Source organism: Tachypleus tridentatus, chromosome 3 (assembly GCF_004210375.1).
Source record: "Tachypleus tridentatus isolate NWPU-2018 chromosome 3, ASM421037v1, whole genome shotgun sequence".
NCBI classification, from domain to species: domain Eukaryota; kingdom Metazoa; phylum Arthropoda; class Merostomata; order Xiphosura; family Limulidae; genus Tachypleus; species Tachypleus tridentatus.
Genome location: NC_134827.1, coordinates 100,813,899 through 100,828,035, shown reverse-complemented (window position 1 = coordinate 100,828,035; position 14,137 = coordinate 100,813,899). Strand labels below are relative to the sequence as shown.

At 33.4% G+C, this 14,137-nt stretch overlaps 1 protein-coding gene across 4 annotated transcripts in view; it reads right to left on the bottom strand.

The window, feature by feature from the left end:
• Positions 1–2,221: 2,221 nt before the first annotated feature.
• LOC143247610 (cubilin-like) overlaps positions 2,222–14,137 on the bottom strand; it is a 34,708-nt gene continuing 22,792 nt past the window's right edge. For 3 of the 4 annotated variants that reach the window (XM_076495936.1, XM_076495939.1, XM_076495937.1), the window contains 5 exons: positions 12,747–12,869; positions 11,573–11,818; positions 7,159–7,293; positions 5,199–5,435; positions 2,223–2,773 (listed from right to left, as the gene is read on the bottom strand). In XM_076495936.1, coding sequence (XP_076352051.1) covers positions 2,670–2,773; positions 5,199–5,435; positions 7,159–7,293; positions 11,573–11,818; positions 12,747–12,869 — 845 coding nt within the window. In that variant the 3' untranslated portion in view covers positions 2,223–2,669. Of the gene's footprint in view, positions 2,774–5,198; positions 5,436–7,158; positions 7,294–11,572; positions 11,819–12,746; positions 12,870–14,137 lie in introns of all 4 variants that reach the window. The other variant, XM_076495938.1, reaches the window with a different exon arrangement.

The following is a 14,137-nucleotide window of genomic DNA, read 5'->3' as shown; positions in this document are numbered from 1 at the left end:
ATAAAAAGATAGCATTGACGGAAGCCGTTAAACTAGCGAATAATACATTTTCTTATTTGACGGTCCTGTTGCCGCACCTTTTTGTCTGTTTACCTCAGATTCTCAAATCTCAATAAATATATTTGAAACTGATGTTGTTTATTATAATGTTATGCAATCAGTAAATTATTATTTGTAAATGTAGTGTCTCACTGCACAATGCCGCCCTTGTAGTGTTGATATGTGTGAAGCGATTGTTGCTATGGTGGCGGCATCTAACGTGTTAAATAAAATTTAATATATATATATGTATCTCAGAACGACTGGTGTGGGTGTTAAAATTTTTACTAATAAAGCAGGAAACAATATTTTGGCCTTTCCAGGCCATCTTCAGATTAACAAAGATGGTTTCTAGTCATAAATAAGTTTAATGTCTAATGATTTGTTTTGTTTAGTTCACCCACTTAATGAATTTATAGGAAACAACTTGTTTGTTTAATGTTTGTTTGTTTGTTTTTATTCCTTTTTCACGTAGGAGCTAAAATTTCTTCAGAATTTATTTTCATAAGTTTGTCTTTATATGGAATTTATTATGATTATATCAAGCCTAAACTTAGCAAAAAATTAAGTATCATAATGACAACATATGGAACGCACTCAAATTTCCAGCAAGCCTTAGATGCTTGTTTGTTTGTTTTGGAATTTCACACAAAGCTACACGATGGCTATCTGTGCTAGCCGTCCCTAATTTAGTAGTGTAAGACTAGAGGGAAGGCAGTTAGTCATCACCACCCACCGCCAACTCTTGGGCTACTCTTTTACCAACGAATACTGGATTGACCGTAACATTATACACCCCCACGGCTGGGAGGGCGAGCATGTTTGGTGCGACGCGGGCGCGAAACCGCGACCCTCGGATTACGAGTCGCACGCCTTACGCGTTTGGCCATGCTAGGCCTCCTTAGATGCTGATTTTTATAATTTCAAGTCATTTAAGTAATCTGAGAAACACAGTTTATAAGCGATTTCTTTTGATCAAACAATGAAAACTATGCGCGAAATTCAAAAACAAATAAATATTCTAAAACGTTTCACACTGGTGCAGATAGATATTTATATTTAAGGATATGTTAAATTTAATTTTTGGAAAGTTTTTCAAAGTAACTGACTGCAATGAATACTTGGATTGCAAAACTTAACAAAGGTTAATACTAAGCGATAATTTAGTTAAATTCCAAATTGTCTAGTGTTGGCGTCAGTCTAAATGTGACTCTGTAAATGTTGATTTCACAAAAGTAGACTGCAAACGTAATTGATTTTTTCGTTAGATATTAGGAACGGCTAGCGCAGATAGCGCTCGTGTAGTTTTGGGCGAAATTCGAAAAACAACCAATCAACTTATATTATTTTCTGACTCATCCAAAATATTTACTGAAATATCATTTTTACAAATTGTACAGGCGCCATCTATCCGTAAACGGAGTCAATAAATTTGAAGTTACCTTTTATAATAATTTTATAATACCTAAAAAATAATATGCTGAAACGAATTGGGCCCGGCATTGCCAGGTTGTTAAGGCACTCGACTCGTAATCTGAGGGTCGCGGATTTGAATCCCTGTGGACTACTCTTTTACCAACAGATAGTGGAATTTACGGTAACATTATAACGCTCCCACGGCTAAAAGGGCGAGCATGTTTGGTATGACGGGGATTCGAACCCAAAGCCTCGGATTACTAGTCAATTGCCGGGCCACAAGTGATCATTATTATCAGTCTAAATGCCATCTGGTGGCTCATTAAGAACGCCGGGAGTTGAAAAATATCTCTTGTGCAGCCTTATTCCGAAATAAGCTCTTTATTATTATTATTACAGGCGGGTTCGAATCCCAGTCGCACCAAACATGCTCGCGCTTTCAGCCGTGGGAGCGTTATAATGTTCTGTCAATCCCACTATTCGTTGGTAAAAGAGTAGCTCAAGAGTTGGCGGTGGGTGGCGATGACTAGCTGCCTTCCCTCTAGTCTTACACTGTTAAATTAGGGGCGGCTAACACAGATAGCCCTCGTATAGCTTTGCGCAAATTAAAAAAAAAGCTAAATTGAAATGATATTGATTTATTTATTGTTGGAAAATGATTCAGCGTGATTTCATTTTATATATCATATATAAGCAACAAAAAAAACGTATGGTGCAATTTTTTTATGATACACTGGAGTATTTCAAATTTATTTGTAATATATATATATATTAAAACAACAGAAACATCATCTGTACAGTTTAAGTTCTAAATGTATACATTTCACTAGAGCCTCATGACGCTTTATTATCCAATAACGTATTCATTTCAGAGTTTTATATAAAAAACAAATTGTTCCACTGCTCTCTGTTCGTTCTCTGATGGTTCAATTCACTTGATTAAGCCTTTCAAAGAACACGTGTGCAACCAATACCTAAACACGGATATCGCAAATAAGTGATTACAAATTCCGTATGGAAACACTGGCTAAACATTTAGCACACACCGAAATGTATTGATAACTGATAAAGACAGAGGCGATAAAGTTTATTAGGTAAGCGTTATCTTTAAAACGATTCTTTGATGTTGAAATGTTTTTAAATAATTGTGTTAACCACGTGTAAACGACCTTCGAAACACGTGAATCACAAAGTGTTAAATAGATACTGAAAAATCAACAAGAAACTTGTCTTCCTGTTAAAAAAAATCCTGCGTAGTTTGCGTAGGTATCCGTGTGTAGTGTAATAAGTAACTCATCCGCCGGAAACTGGTAGGTATCTAAAAAGTTAAAGAGAAAGCAAAAGAGTAAATAAACATATATTTTTGAAACAAACAATATCGCAACAGAATAAGAAGTGATAACTAGATTCCAAGTTCTATCATTCTATACTATACAAGCTGTGGTACCCGTCCTGTGTCCGAGTTATGATCTTAATATAAATGTGGGACTGGACGCTATTATGAATAACAGAAAAACCTTAACGCAACTTATATAAGATATTATTATAAAATAATTAATATTATAAGATATTTTTTCACTAGTCATTGTTACCTCACTAACAGTTTTGAATAAACTTTAAGAACTCTATATATTTATATGATTAAAATATGGTATACACTGGACGGTGGTCACGGTGACTTATTATTAAGAGGTAGCGACACCCAGAATTTAATGTTTTTTCACAGTGTTTTGTGCTATTAATTAATTAATGGACATTGGCCGCAGAAACGACTGACGGATCAGTTAAAAAGTTACAGGTCAAAATAGAAAGTGCGTATAACTCAAGAAACGACTCTTCATATGGCTGTTGAAGTAGGAACTTATGGATTAGTGCAATAGTAAATAAATTTCTTTTCATTGCATTCCTTCACATATTGCTAGCGCACTCTCTAAAATAATATACTAAAACGATTGTGTGCCTTTACCCCTTCCTCATTGTTTATATATTGTTATAGAAAACTTAATAGTTTTTATAAGGACGTGGCGCCATCTATGAATGTAATTAACGTTAACTTACGTCAAAGATGATAAATTCTCAATAGCAGCAATAACAGGAATAGAAGCGGTTATTAATCCCCTATTAACATGTTCCTTGCTCTAAACTATCATCTCACAAGGTCTGGTCGAGATTGGCTCAGCCACCTAGGAGTAGTTAGATAAAGGACAAAAAGACAGACAGCACCTACTTCTTTTGTGCTTTGTATACAAAAGGAAGAGCCAATCGACGCGGTTTAAAGTTACAACTCCTAAAGTCTTAGATAAAATGCTATTTATTTCACTCGTCAGTATGAGAGTTACTTCATTATGCATGTAATATGTAATATTACACAATGTACTGCAAATATGGCCTGGAATAGACGGTCGAATAAGATGTGTATAAACACATATTTATAACATGCTTGAATTATCATTGATATTTGAATTTTAAGCGAAATGATGCACACAATGAACATTTTTCACACTAGTGTTACTGTTTCTTGTACAGTATATTATGCTATCAGTTCTTCTCAGTTAGTGTTAATGTATCACGTTCTGCTCAACCATATTTTATTCAGTTATCTCTTACTAACACAACTGACTTGTTTGATTTGCTATCTTATTTAACGTCAGAATATCTACACAAACATAATGATGCCATACATATATTATTTGCATCTTCACATGAACGATAACGAAATGAGTAGTGCCTAGTTTAAATACTTAAAGTGTAGGGTTAAGTTCCAATTAACTGTGTCATTGACACAGTAGAATTAACATGCCCATGATATGAAAGTGGCCACAACAGGTATAAAACAATTCCTTTGTATATGGTTATTCAGTTTAACATCAGCCTTCATGTTAATTTTGAAGTCCCAGTAAATCATAGTTAATCTTTACATATCAACTGGCTTTTAAATATGAAAAATTCACCATTTTATTAACACGTGCAAACACAAGTAGCAATTAAATCGATAAGAAAACACCTATTTTTCACTTGTCAGGAAATTTCGTCCAACATCTGTAACGCCGGATAAATGGCAGATCAGATATATGGAGCACGTGAGACAACTATAGTTCGATGACAAGTGATAAAATGAATAAGTTGGGTTTATGTTTATTTTACATCTTTAACAGCTTGCCTGGTATATAATTCACAAAAATCAGTTAGTACTATCAATGTTACAACTGTCATGACTTCAGTATTGAAGAAACAAGCAGAAACATATAAACTAGATTCAAAGAACAAAAAAAAAAATCCACCTTCACGTGTTTTTTAACACTGCAAATCAAATAAACACAACATAACCATAGAAAACACTGAGATATTAAGTAGGGAAACAAATATAAACAAACGCAAAATCAAAGAAGCCCTACTTATACAGCAACTAAAACCAAAATTAAACCAATGTAAAGTAACACCTTTATACCTATACTAATTAATAATCTGACGTCCACCTGCAACGCCCCCCTACAATCCTGTACCTGTGTACACTCTCGTCCCTAAGACATTTGTTTGGAAACGGTCACATTCAAACTTTCTCTTTCTTAACCTGAAGATGACCTAGGAAAGTCAAAACGTTGTCCTATGCTTACCAGTGAAAGTGATAATACCAATACTAGTCGTTCTGAGATACACTATATAAACATGGGTGAGTTAAACACATCTTGAAACACCATAAATAAACCGTTTAACGCGAAATAAAAGAAAATCGGTGGACTTACGAACTGAGTCGTACGGGAGTTTTCCACAAAGTTTAACATCTCCAATTTGTAAATAATCTTTCGTACAATCTCCTGATTCTTCCAGACGAAAGGCATTAAACTTGATTTCGATGGCACACACGTCAAATGTGCTTTTCTTCACTGTATATTTACAGTTTATGTTGGAAGGGTAGGCTCTGTTCGTGTAGCCGGGACTGATAATCTGAAACGTTTCTTTTGTATAGGTGGCATCGCAATCTAATAAAGAAACAAAGAGGTGTGATTGGCTTTATCATAGGAAAGGAATTAATTGGCTCACATACCACATTATTACATAAGTTTGCTTGCTTGTTGTAGAGTTAAAGCCACGTTGGACCACCTGCTATGTCCGCTGCCGGGAATCAAACCCCGGATTTTAGCATTGTACTTACTTGTTATATAAGAAAAAGATACGAACAATATAAAAACACTCCATCATATGAGATGTGAAACTAATTCATCTTACTTCTGAGGTTTTGGGGAGGTAGGGGGATTGTTAGCGTCCCCAAAGTGTGAATTCGAGGGTTCCCTAGTTCGCAGACTTTTCCCGCAAGCACGTGCCATGCACTTTGGAGTCGTGAGTACGTTATAATAGTGAAAAAATCACATTATCCGGTGTGCCCCAAGAGTTGGCGGTGGGTGCTTTGCCTATCGCTTCAAAATTAAAGACGAATAAATGCAGAAAGCCCTATATGTTGCTCTGTATAAAAATTCTAAAAAACATATTATATATATATATATGATATTTTTACGTGCTAATTTTACTGTGTAGTTAGTGTCTTATTCAGATAGCAGAAGTTTAAATAAAGATATAAAATTACTGTGCAAGAGTAATAGGATATTTTACTTGGCTTTGATGATTACAAAGGCTTAACTAGAAGAAAAGAGCAATAAATAACAATAACAAATCATAAAAAGATTAACTGAAACCAAAGATTAAAGTTGAAAATGATTAGGGCTAAAGATAACAGTTGTTGTCATTTATCACTGTTGTTGTTGTTGAAGTATTTAACTGTAATCATTACAAAAAATAAAAGAAGGCATGACACTTAACAATTAAGCTTTGTAATTTAATTCTGATTTCAAGAAACACGTGGTTAGAGAGCGCTCGACTCGCAACTTGAGAGTCGCAGCTACAAAGCGCCACTTTCCACCAAATATGCTTGTCCATTCGGTCGTGAGGGTGTTACAATGTGACGGCCACAGCCAGTATTCGTTGATAAAAGGGTATCCCAAGAGTTGGCGGTGGATGGTGATAACTAGCTGCCTTCCCTTTGATAATGACCCGGCATGGCTGTTGACTCGCAATCTGAGAGTCCTGGGTTCGAATCTCCGTCACAGCAAACATGCTCGCCCTTTCAGATATAGGTGCGTTGTATTGTTACGGTCAATCCCACTATTCGTTGGTAAAAGAGTAGCCCAAGAGTTGGCGGTGGGTGGGGATAACTACCTGCCTTCCCTCTAGTTTTACACTGCTAAATTATAGATGGCTAGCGCAGATGGCCCTCACGTAGCTTTGCGCGGAATTTAAAACAAACAAACAAAGAAACCCTCTGCTAAATTAGAGTCAGCTAGTCCAGGTCGCCCTCATGTAGCATTGCGCGAAATTCAGAAACAAACAAATTCACCCAACCGTAACAGATACTGTTTCCAAAAATAAACGCCTTGTTGAAAGGAAACTAGATTTCTTAAAAGGGACGTACAATAGCCTACAAACACTGATAAGATTACGCCAGTAACGTACATAAAATGTACTTGACATACACACGCACACGAAATTTTATTGAAGATTGAACTTAATAGAATCAAATACTTTCATTGCATGAACGTTTCACATTCATTTTTTACACAGTTTTCAAAACCTATCCCATGATTCTCACTTGAGAAGTGATCAAGCAATTTATAATTTTCGAAATGAGTTTCACTTGAAAAAAGTAGTGACCTTTGGAAGATACGTCCTCGTCACATCCTTGGCTCAACTGTTTCACTTCTAACCGAAAACTTGATTTCTGGTCAGTTCCATCCGTCCGGAAAAGGAAATCAATTTCATTCTCAGTTTTCGGAAAGGGAACGTGCACTAAAAAAAAAAAAAAAAAAACTTTTGTTAGCTCGATCACTGTAAGCTTGATGATAACATAGTATATCTCTGTGTGTTCACTTTCCACTTATGTAGTTATAGTCGCTTCATCTAGAAAGTAGTGCCTCACGTTTTAAACTAGAAAATATTAAAATAACCCAAAATTAAAATCTAAGATTACAGTCTTGCTGACGAGAAACCAACTTGAAATAAAAATGTATCTCAGAACGGCTGGTATGGGCATTAACATTTTTATTGATAAACAGAGAAGAGCGTATGTTTTCTTATAGCAAAGCTACATCGGACTATCTGCTGAGTCCACCGAGAAGAATCGAACCCCTGATTTTAGCGTTGTAAATCCGTAGACGTACGGCTGTACCAGCGGAGGATAAGCAGATAAGAACCTCTTTCTTAACCTGAAGATGACCTAGAGAGGTCGAAACGTTGTTCTCTGCTTATCAATAAAAGTATTAGTACCCATACCAGCTGTTCTGAGATACTAAGAACATACTGTTATTAGTATACACTACATACTAGTCTCTTGTGTTTGTTGTTCATCTAATATAGGTAGAAATATAGATCTCTTATATTTGTTGTTCATCTAATATAGGTAGAAATATAGATCTCTTATATTTGTTGTTCATCTAACAGAAGTAGAAATATAGATCTCTTATATTTGTTGTTCATCTAACAGAAGTAGAAATATAGATCTCTTATATTTGTTGTTCATCTAATATAGGTAGAAATATAGATCTCTTATATTTGTTGTTCATCTCATATAGGTAGAAATATAGATCTCTTATATTTGTTGTTCATCTAACAGAAGTAGAAATATAGATCTCTTATATTTGTTGTTCATCTAATATAGGTAGAAATAAAGATCTCTTATATTTGTTGTTCATCTAATAGAGGTAGAAATCTAGATCTCTTATATTTGTTGTTCATCTAATAGAGGTAGAAATCTAGATCTCTTATATTTGTTGTTCATCTAATAGAGGTAGAAATCTAGATCTCTTATATTTGTTGTTCATCTAATAGAGGTAGAAATATAGATCTCTTATATTTGTTGTTCATCTAATAGAGGTAGAAATCTAGATCTCTTATATTTGTTGTTCATCTAATAGAGGTAGAAATATAGATCTCTTATATTTGTTGTTCATCTAATAGAGTTAGAAATATAGATCTCTTATATTTGTTGTTCATCTAATAGAGGTAGAAATATAGATCTCTTATATTTGTTGTTCATCTAATAGAGGTAGAAATATAGATCTCTTATATTTGTTGTTCATCTAATAGAGGTAGAAATAAAGATCTCTTATATTTGTTGTTCATCTAATATAGGTAGAAATATAGATCTCTTATATTTGTTGTTCATCTAATAGAGGTAGAAATATAGATCTCTTATATTTGTTGTTCATCTAATATAGGTAGAAATATAGATCTCTTATATTTGTTGTTCATCTAATATAGGTAGAAATATAGATCTCTTATATTTGTTGTTCATCTAATAGAGGTAGAAATATAGATCTCTTATATTTGTTGTTCATCTAATATAGGTAGAAATATAGATCTCTTATATTTGTTGTTCATCTAATATAGGTAGAAATATAGATCTCTTATATTTGTTGTTCATCTAACAGAAGTAGAAATCTAGATCTCTTATATTTGTTGTTCATCTAATATAGGTAGAAATATAGATCTCTTATATTTGTTGTTCATCTAACAGAAGTAGAAATCTAGATCTCTTATATTTGTTGTTCATCTAATATAGGTAGAAATCTAGATCTCTTATATTTGTTGTTCATCTAATATAGGTAGAAATATAGATCTCTTATATTTGTTGTTCATCTCATATAGGTAGAAATATAGATCTCTTATATTTGTTGTTCATCTAACAGAAGTAGAAATATAGATCTCTTATATTTGTTGTTCATCTAATATAGGTAGAAATAAAGATCTCTTATATTTGTTGTTCATCTAATATAGGTAGAAATCTAGATCTCTTATATTTGTTGTTCATCTAATAGAGGTAGAAATCTAGATCTCTTATATTTGTTGTTCATCTAATAGAGGTAGAAATCTAGATCTCTTATATTTGTTGTTCATCTAATAGAGGTAGAAATATAGATCTCTTATATTTGTTGTTCATCTAATAGAGGTAGAAATCTAGATCTCTTATATTTGTTGTTCATCTAATAGAGGTAGAAATATAGATCTCTTATATTTGTTGTTCATCTAATAGAGTTAGAAATATAGATCTCTTATATTTGTTGTTCATCTAATAGAGGTAGAAATATAGATCTCTTATATTTGTTGTTCATCTAATAGAGGTAGAAATATAGATCTCTTATATTTGTTGTTCATCTAATAGAGGTAGAAATAAAGATCTCTTATATTTGTTGTTCATCTAATATAGGTAGAAATATAGATCTCTTATATTTGTTGTTCATCTAATAGAGGTAGAAATATAGATCTCTTATATTTGTTGTTCATCTAATATAGGTAGAAATATAGATCTCTTATATTTGTTGTTCATCTAATATAGGTAGAAATATAGATCTCTTATATTTGTTGTTCATCTAATAGAGGTAGAAATATAGATCTCTTATATTTGTTGTTCATCTAATATAGGTAGAAATATAGATCTCTTATATTTGTTGTTCATCTAATATAGGTAGAAATATAGATCTCTTATATTTGTTGTTCATCTAACAGAAGTAGAAATCTAGATCTCTTATATTTGTTGTTCATCTAATATAGGTAGAAATATAGATCTCTTATATTTGTTGTTCATCTAACAGAAGTAGAAATCTAGATCTCTTATATTTGTTGTTCATCTAATATAGGTAGAAATCTAGATCTCTTATATTTGTTGTTCATCTAACAGAAGTAGAAATCTAGATCTCTTATATTTGTTGTTCATCTAATATAGGTAGAAATATAGATCTCTTATATTTGTTGTTCATCTAACAGAAGTAGAAATCTAGATCTCTTATATTTGTTGTTCATCTAATATAGGTAGAAATCTAGATCTCTTATATTTGTTGTTCATCTAATAGAGGTAGAAATATAGATCTCTTATATTTGTTGTTCATCTAATATAGGTAGAAATAAAGATCTCTTATATTTGTTGTTCATCTAATATAGGTAGAAATCTAGATCTCTTATATTTGTTGTTCATCTAATAGAGGTAGAAATCTAGATCTCTTATATTTGTTGTTCATCTAATATAGGTAGAAATATAGATCTCTTATATTTGTTGTTCATCTAATAGAGGTAGAAATATAGATCTCTTATATTTGTTGTTCATCTAATATAGGTAGAAATCTAGATCTCTTATGTTTGTTGTTCATCTAATAGAGGTAGAAATCTAGATCTCTTATATTTGTTGTTCATCTAATATAGGTAGAAATATAGATCTCTTATATTTGTTGTTCATCTAACAGAAGTAGAAATCTAGATCTCTTATATTTGTTGTTCATCTAATATAGGTAGAAATATAGATCTCTTATATTTGTTGTTCATCTAATAGAGGTAGAAATCTAGATCTCTTATATTTGTTGTTCATCTAATAGAGGTAGAAATATAGATCTCTTATATTTGTTGTTCATCTAATATAGGTAGAAATATAGATCTCTTATATTTGTTGTTCATCTAATATAGGTAGAAATATTGATCTCTTATATTTGTTGTTCATCTAATAGAGGTAGAAATATAGATCTCTTACATTTGTTGTTTATCTAATAGAGGTAGAAATCTAGATCTCTTATGTTTGTTGTTCATCTAATAAAGGTTGTAACCTGTTTCATAACAGAGCCACATTGGACTGTCTGTTGTGTCCATCCCCGGATTTTAGCGTTTTAATTTCAAAAACTTAGCTCTCTTCCCCCAAGGAACCGTGAATGAATCGAGTATTAGCAAAGTAAAACAAACGGCTGCGTGAACCTTTGCAAAGATGTTAAAGACAAAATATTAAACCAAAAGATATTCTGTATTTTTGAAATCTTACAAAAGTAAACCAAATTATGTGATGCTTATCTCTTAAAATAACTGTCAGGGAGTTAACTTATGCCTTACTTTTAAAATATTTCAATGTCAGCTACAAATGTTAGCATCATTAAAAAAAAGAAGGTAAAACAATACAGTGTAATATATTTACGTCAGTAGATGTTAGCATCCCTAAAAAAAAAAAATAAAACATTAGGGGGTAATATATTAACGTCACTAGATAAGCCTCTAGGATCAATAGTCAACTTTTATTATCAGGAAAGACATAAACCTGTTTGTCCATCCAAAATTCCACAGTATCGTGAGCCATCAATTTCTAGGTAATCTCCACCGCAGGTTCCGCTTTCAGCCTGACCGACATCAAACCTCGAGAAATAGATCTCCAACCGACAGATGGCGCTGCTGTGACGAAATACTTTGTAACTGCAATCGGTATTTGAATTGTACGAGGCGGGATAATTAAAGGTCTGCATCACACCGCTGACGTCACTTAATGTATCACAAGTACTCGAATCCCCTGAAAACGAAACAATTTGTTTTGGTTAATTCATTTGTACTTTTAAAGTGACCCTCGACGAATCACAAGTGAAATTGCGGATTTATCATGCTAAAATCTGCGGTGGACAGAATGCGTAAAGCCTATTGTGTAGCTTTATACTAAGGAAATAACAAGAATGTTTGAACTATATGCGGCAGCTAGTCATCACTACCCACCGCCAACTCCTGTGACTACTCTTTTACCAACGAATAGTGGGACTGCCCATCACATTATAACGTCCCCTCGGCTGAAAGGGTGAGCATGTTTGGTGTGACTAGGATTCGAACCCGCGACCCTCAGATTACGAGTCGAGTGCCTACTCTTCTTTGTACCTATACAAACAAAATAAGCTTTATAAGTAACCAGAGAAATAAATTTCCAGTATGTATCGTCTGAAAGTTTGGTCCGCAAGAGTGAAGACAACAAGTGATATTATTCAACAATTTACCTTCTCTCGATCTACAATGTAAACAAAATATCTCTGTGAACGTGTTCCCTATACCGGTTGTTGTTTTCTTAGTCCAAAGTCCAAAGCTGTCTTTTGTCAGCAACGTGAATATGAATCCAGATTTTCGCGTTAAAAAAATGAGGACAAGACGTACCTGACCCACCCAGGTCGACACAAACACGACCAAGTACTCACCCATATCCAGATCAGAAAATAACAACAACAGTACTATTACTGTTCATTCACAACGGATATTATATGGTTGTAAGGGAAGACCTAAACACAAAGGAACGTTTGTCAAAATTATAGGGTTAACTGTTTAAACAATGTGGCATTTATATTAGGCTTATTCAAAAGTAGTGACAACAAAGTAAATTATCTCTAACAACTTTATGAAAAAGATAGAGTAAATGTTACGTCATGGTTATTATTCTTTTCAAACTTGTGGTTGAAACATACCGACAGCCTTGTAGCAAGATCCAGGGAGCTGGGTTACCCGGATGTTAAAGCCTCTTCTGCTTGTAAACTTATCGGAAATGAACACCAGACGTAAACTTTCGAAACCCGTTCGGAAAGGAATAACTAAAACATTAGAGAAAGTGGTATATTTATAATTCAACAAGTATCAACTATGAATTAAAAACACACTTAATTAAATAATAGAATAAAACAAAACGACAACATAACTCAAAATATTTTTAAATTATTTCCAGTACTATAAAATTTTACAAACCACTGCACTGATTATAGATTAACTAGTTATTTCTGTTAGTTTCTGTTCTTGTTGTTTATTTATCTGCATAGAATTACTGGTACAATATCACAAATTATAATGACTTGCTAGGGCTTTTGGAGATAAAAGAAAGATTTAAAAGTATAGTATAGGCCATCTTAGTGTCCCTGTGTATCTAATCTTTCACTTACAGTTGGCATTTTAAATCACTTCTAGGCCATCTTAGTGTCCCTGGGTATCTAATCTCTCACTTACAGTTGGCATTTTAAATTCTTCTAGGCCATCTTAGTGTCCCTGTGTATCTAATCTTTCACTTACAGTTGGCATTTTAAATCACTTCTAGGCCATCTTAGTGTCCCTGTGTATCTAATCTTTCACTTACAGTTGGCATTTTAAATTCTTCTAGGCCATCTTAGTGTCCCTGTGTATCTAATCTTTCACTTACAGTTGGCATTTTAAATCACTTCTAGGCCATCTTAGTGTCCCTGTGTATCTAATCTTTCACTTACAGTTGGCATTTTAAATTCTTCTAGGCCATCTTAGTGTCCCTGTGTATCTAATCTCTCACTTACAGTTGGCATTTTAAATCACTTCTAGGCCATCTTAGTGTCCCTGTGTATCTAATATTTTACTTACAGTTGGTATTTTAAATCACTTCTAGGCCATCTTAGTGACCCTGTGTATCTATTCTTTCACTTACAGTACGTTAAAATTAATTTCAGCATCTGAATAGATGGCAACATACTTAAATGAGTACAATATCAAATGCATTGTTCACAGTGCTACAAACATTATCAGATAACTACAAAATTATCTCCAAATATCTCAATATTCTTTAAGAAAGTGGCTGTTCTGATACTAGGTACTAAATGAGGATTTAGTTACTACTTTGATAAACGGTACTAAAAATGAAGATTTAGTCGTTTCTCTAGCAACTGGTACAAGATGAGTGATTGGCTATTTCCAGACAGCCGATATTAAATAATGGTTTAGGTATTTGCTCAGTGGACATATAATAAAACACAGTTTAGGTATTCACCCGGCGTCAGGTACTAAATGAGGGTTTAGCTGTTTTGCCCTGCAACCTTGCATCAAGTTTCGAACTTTGGTTCAGTTA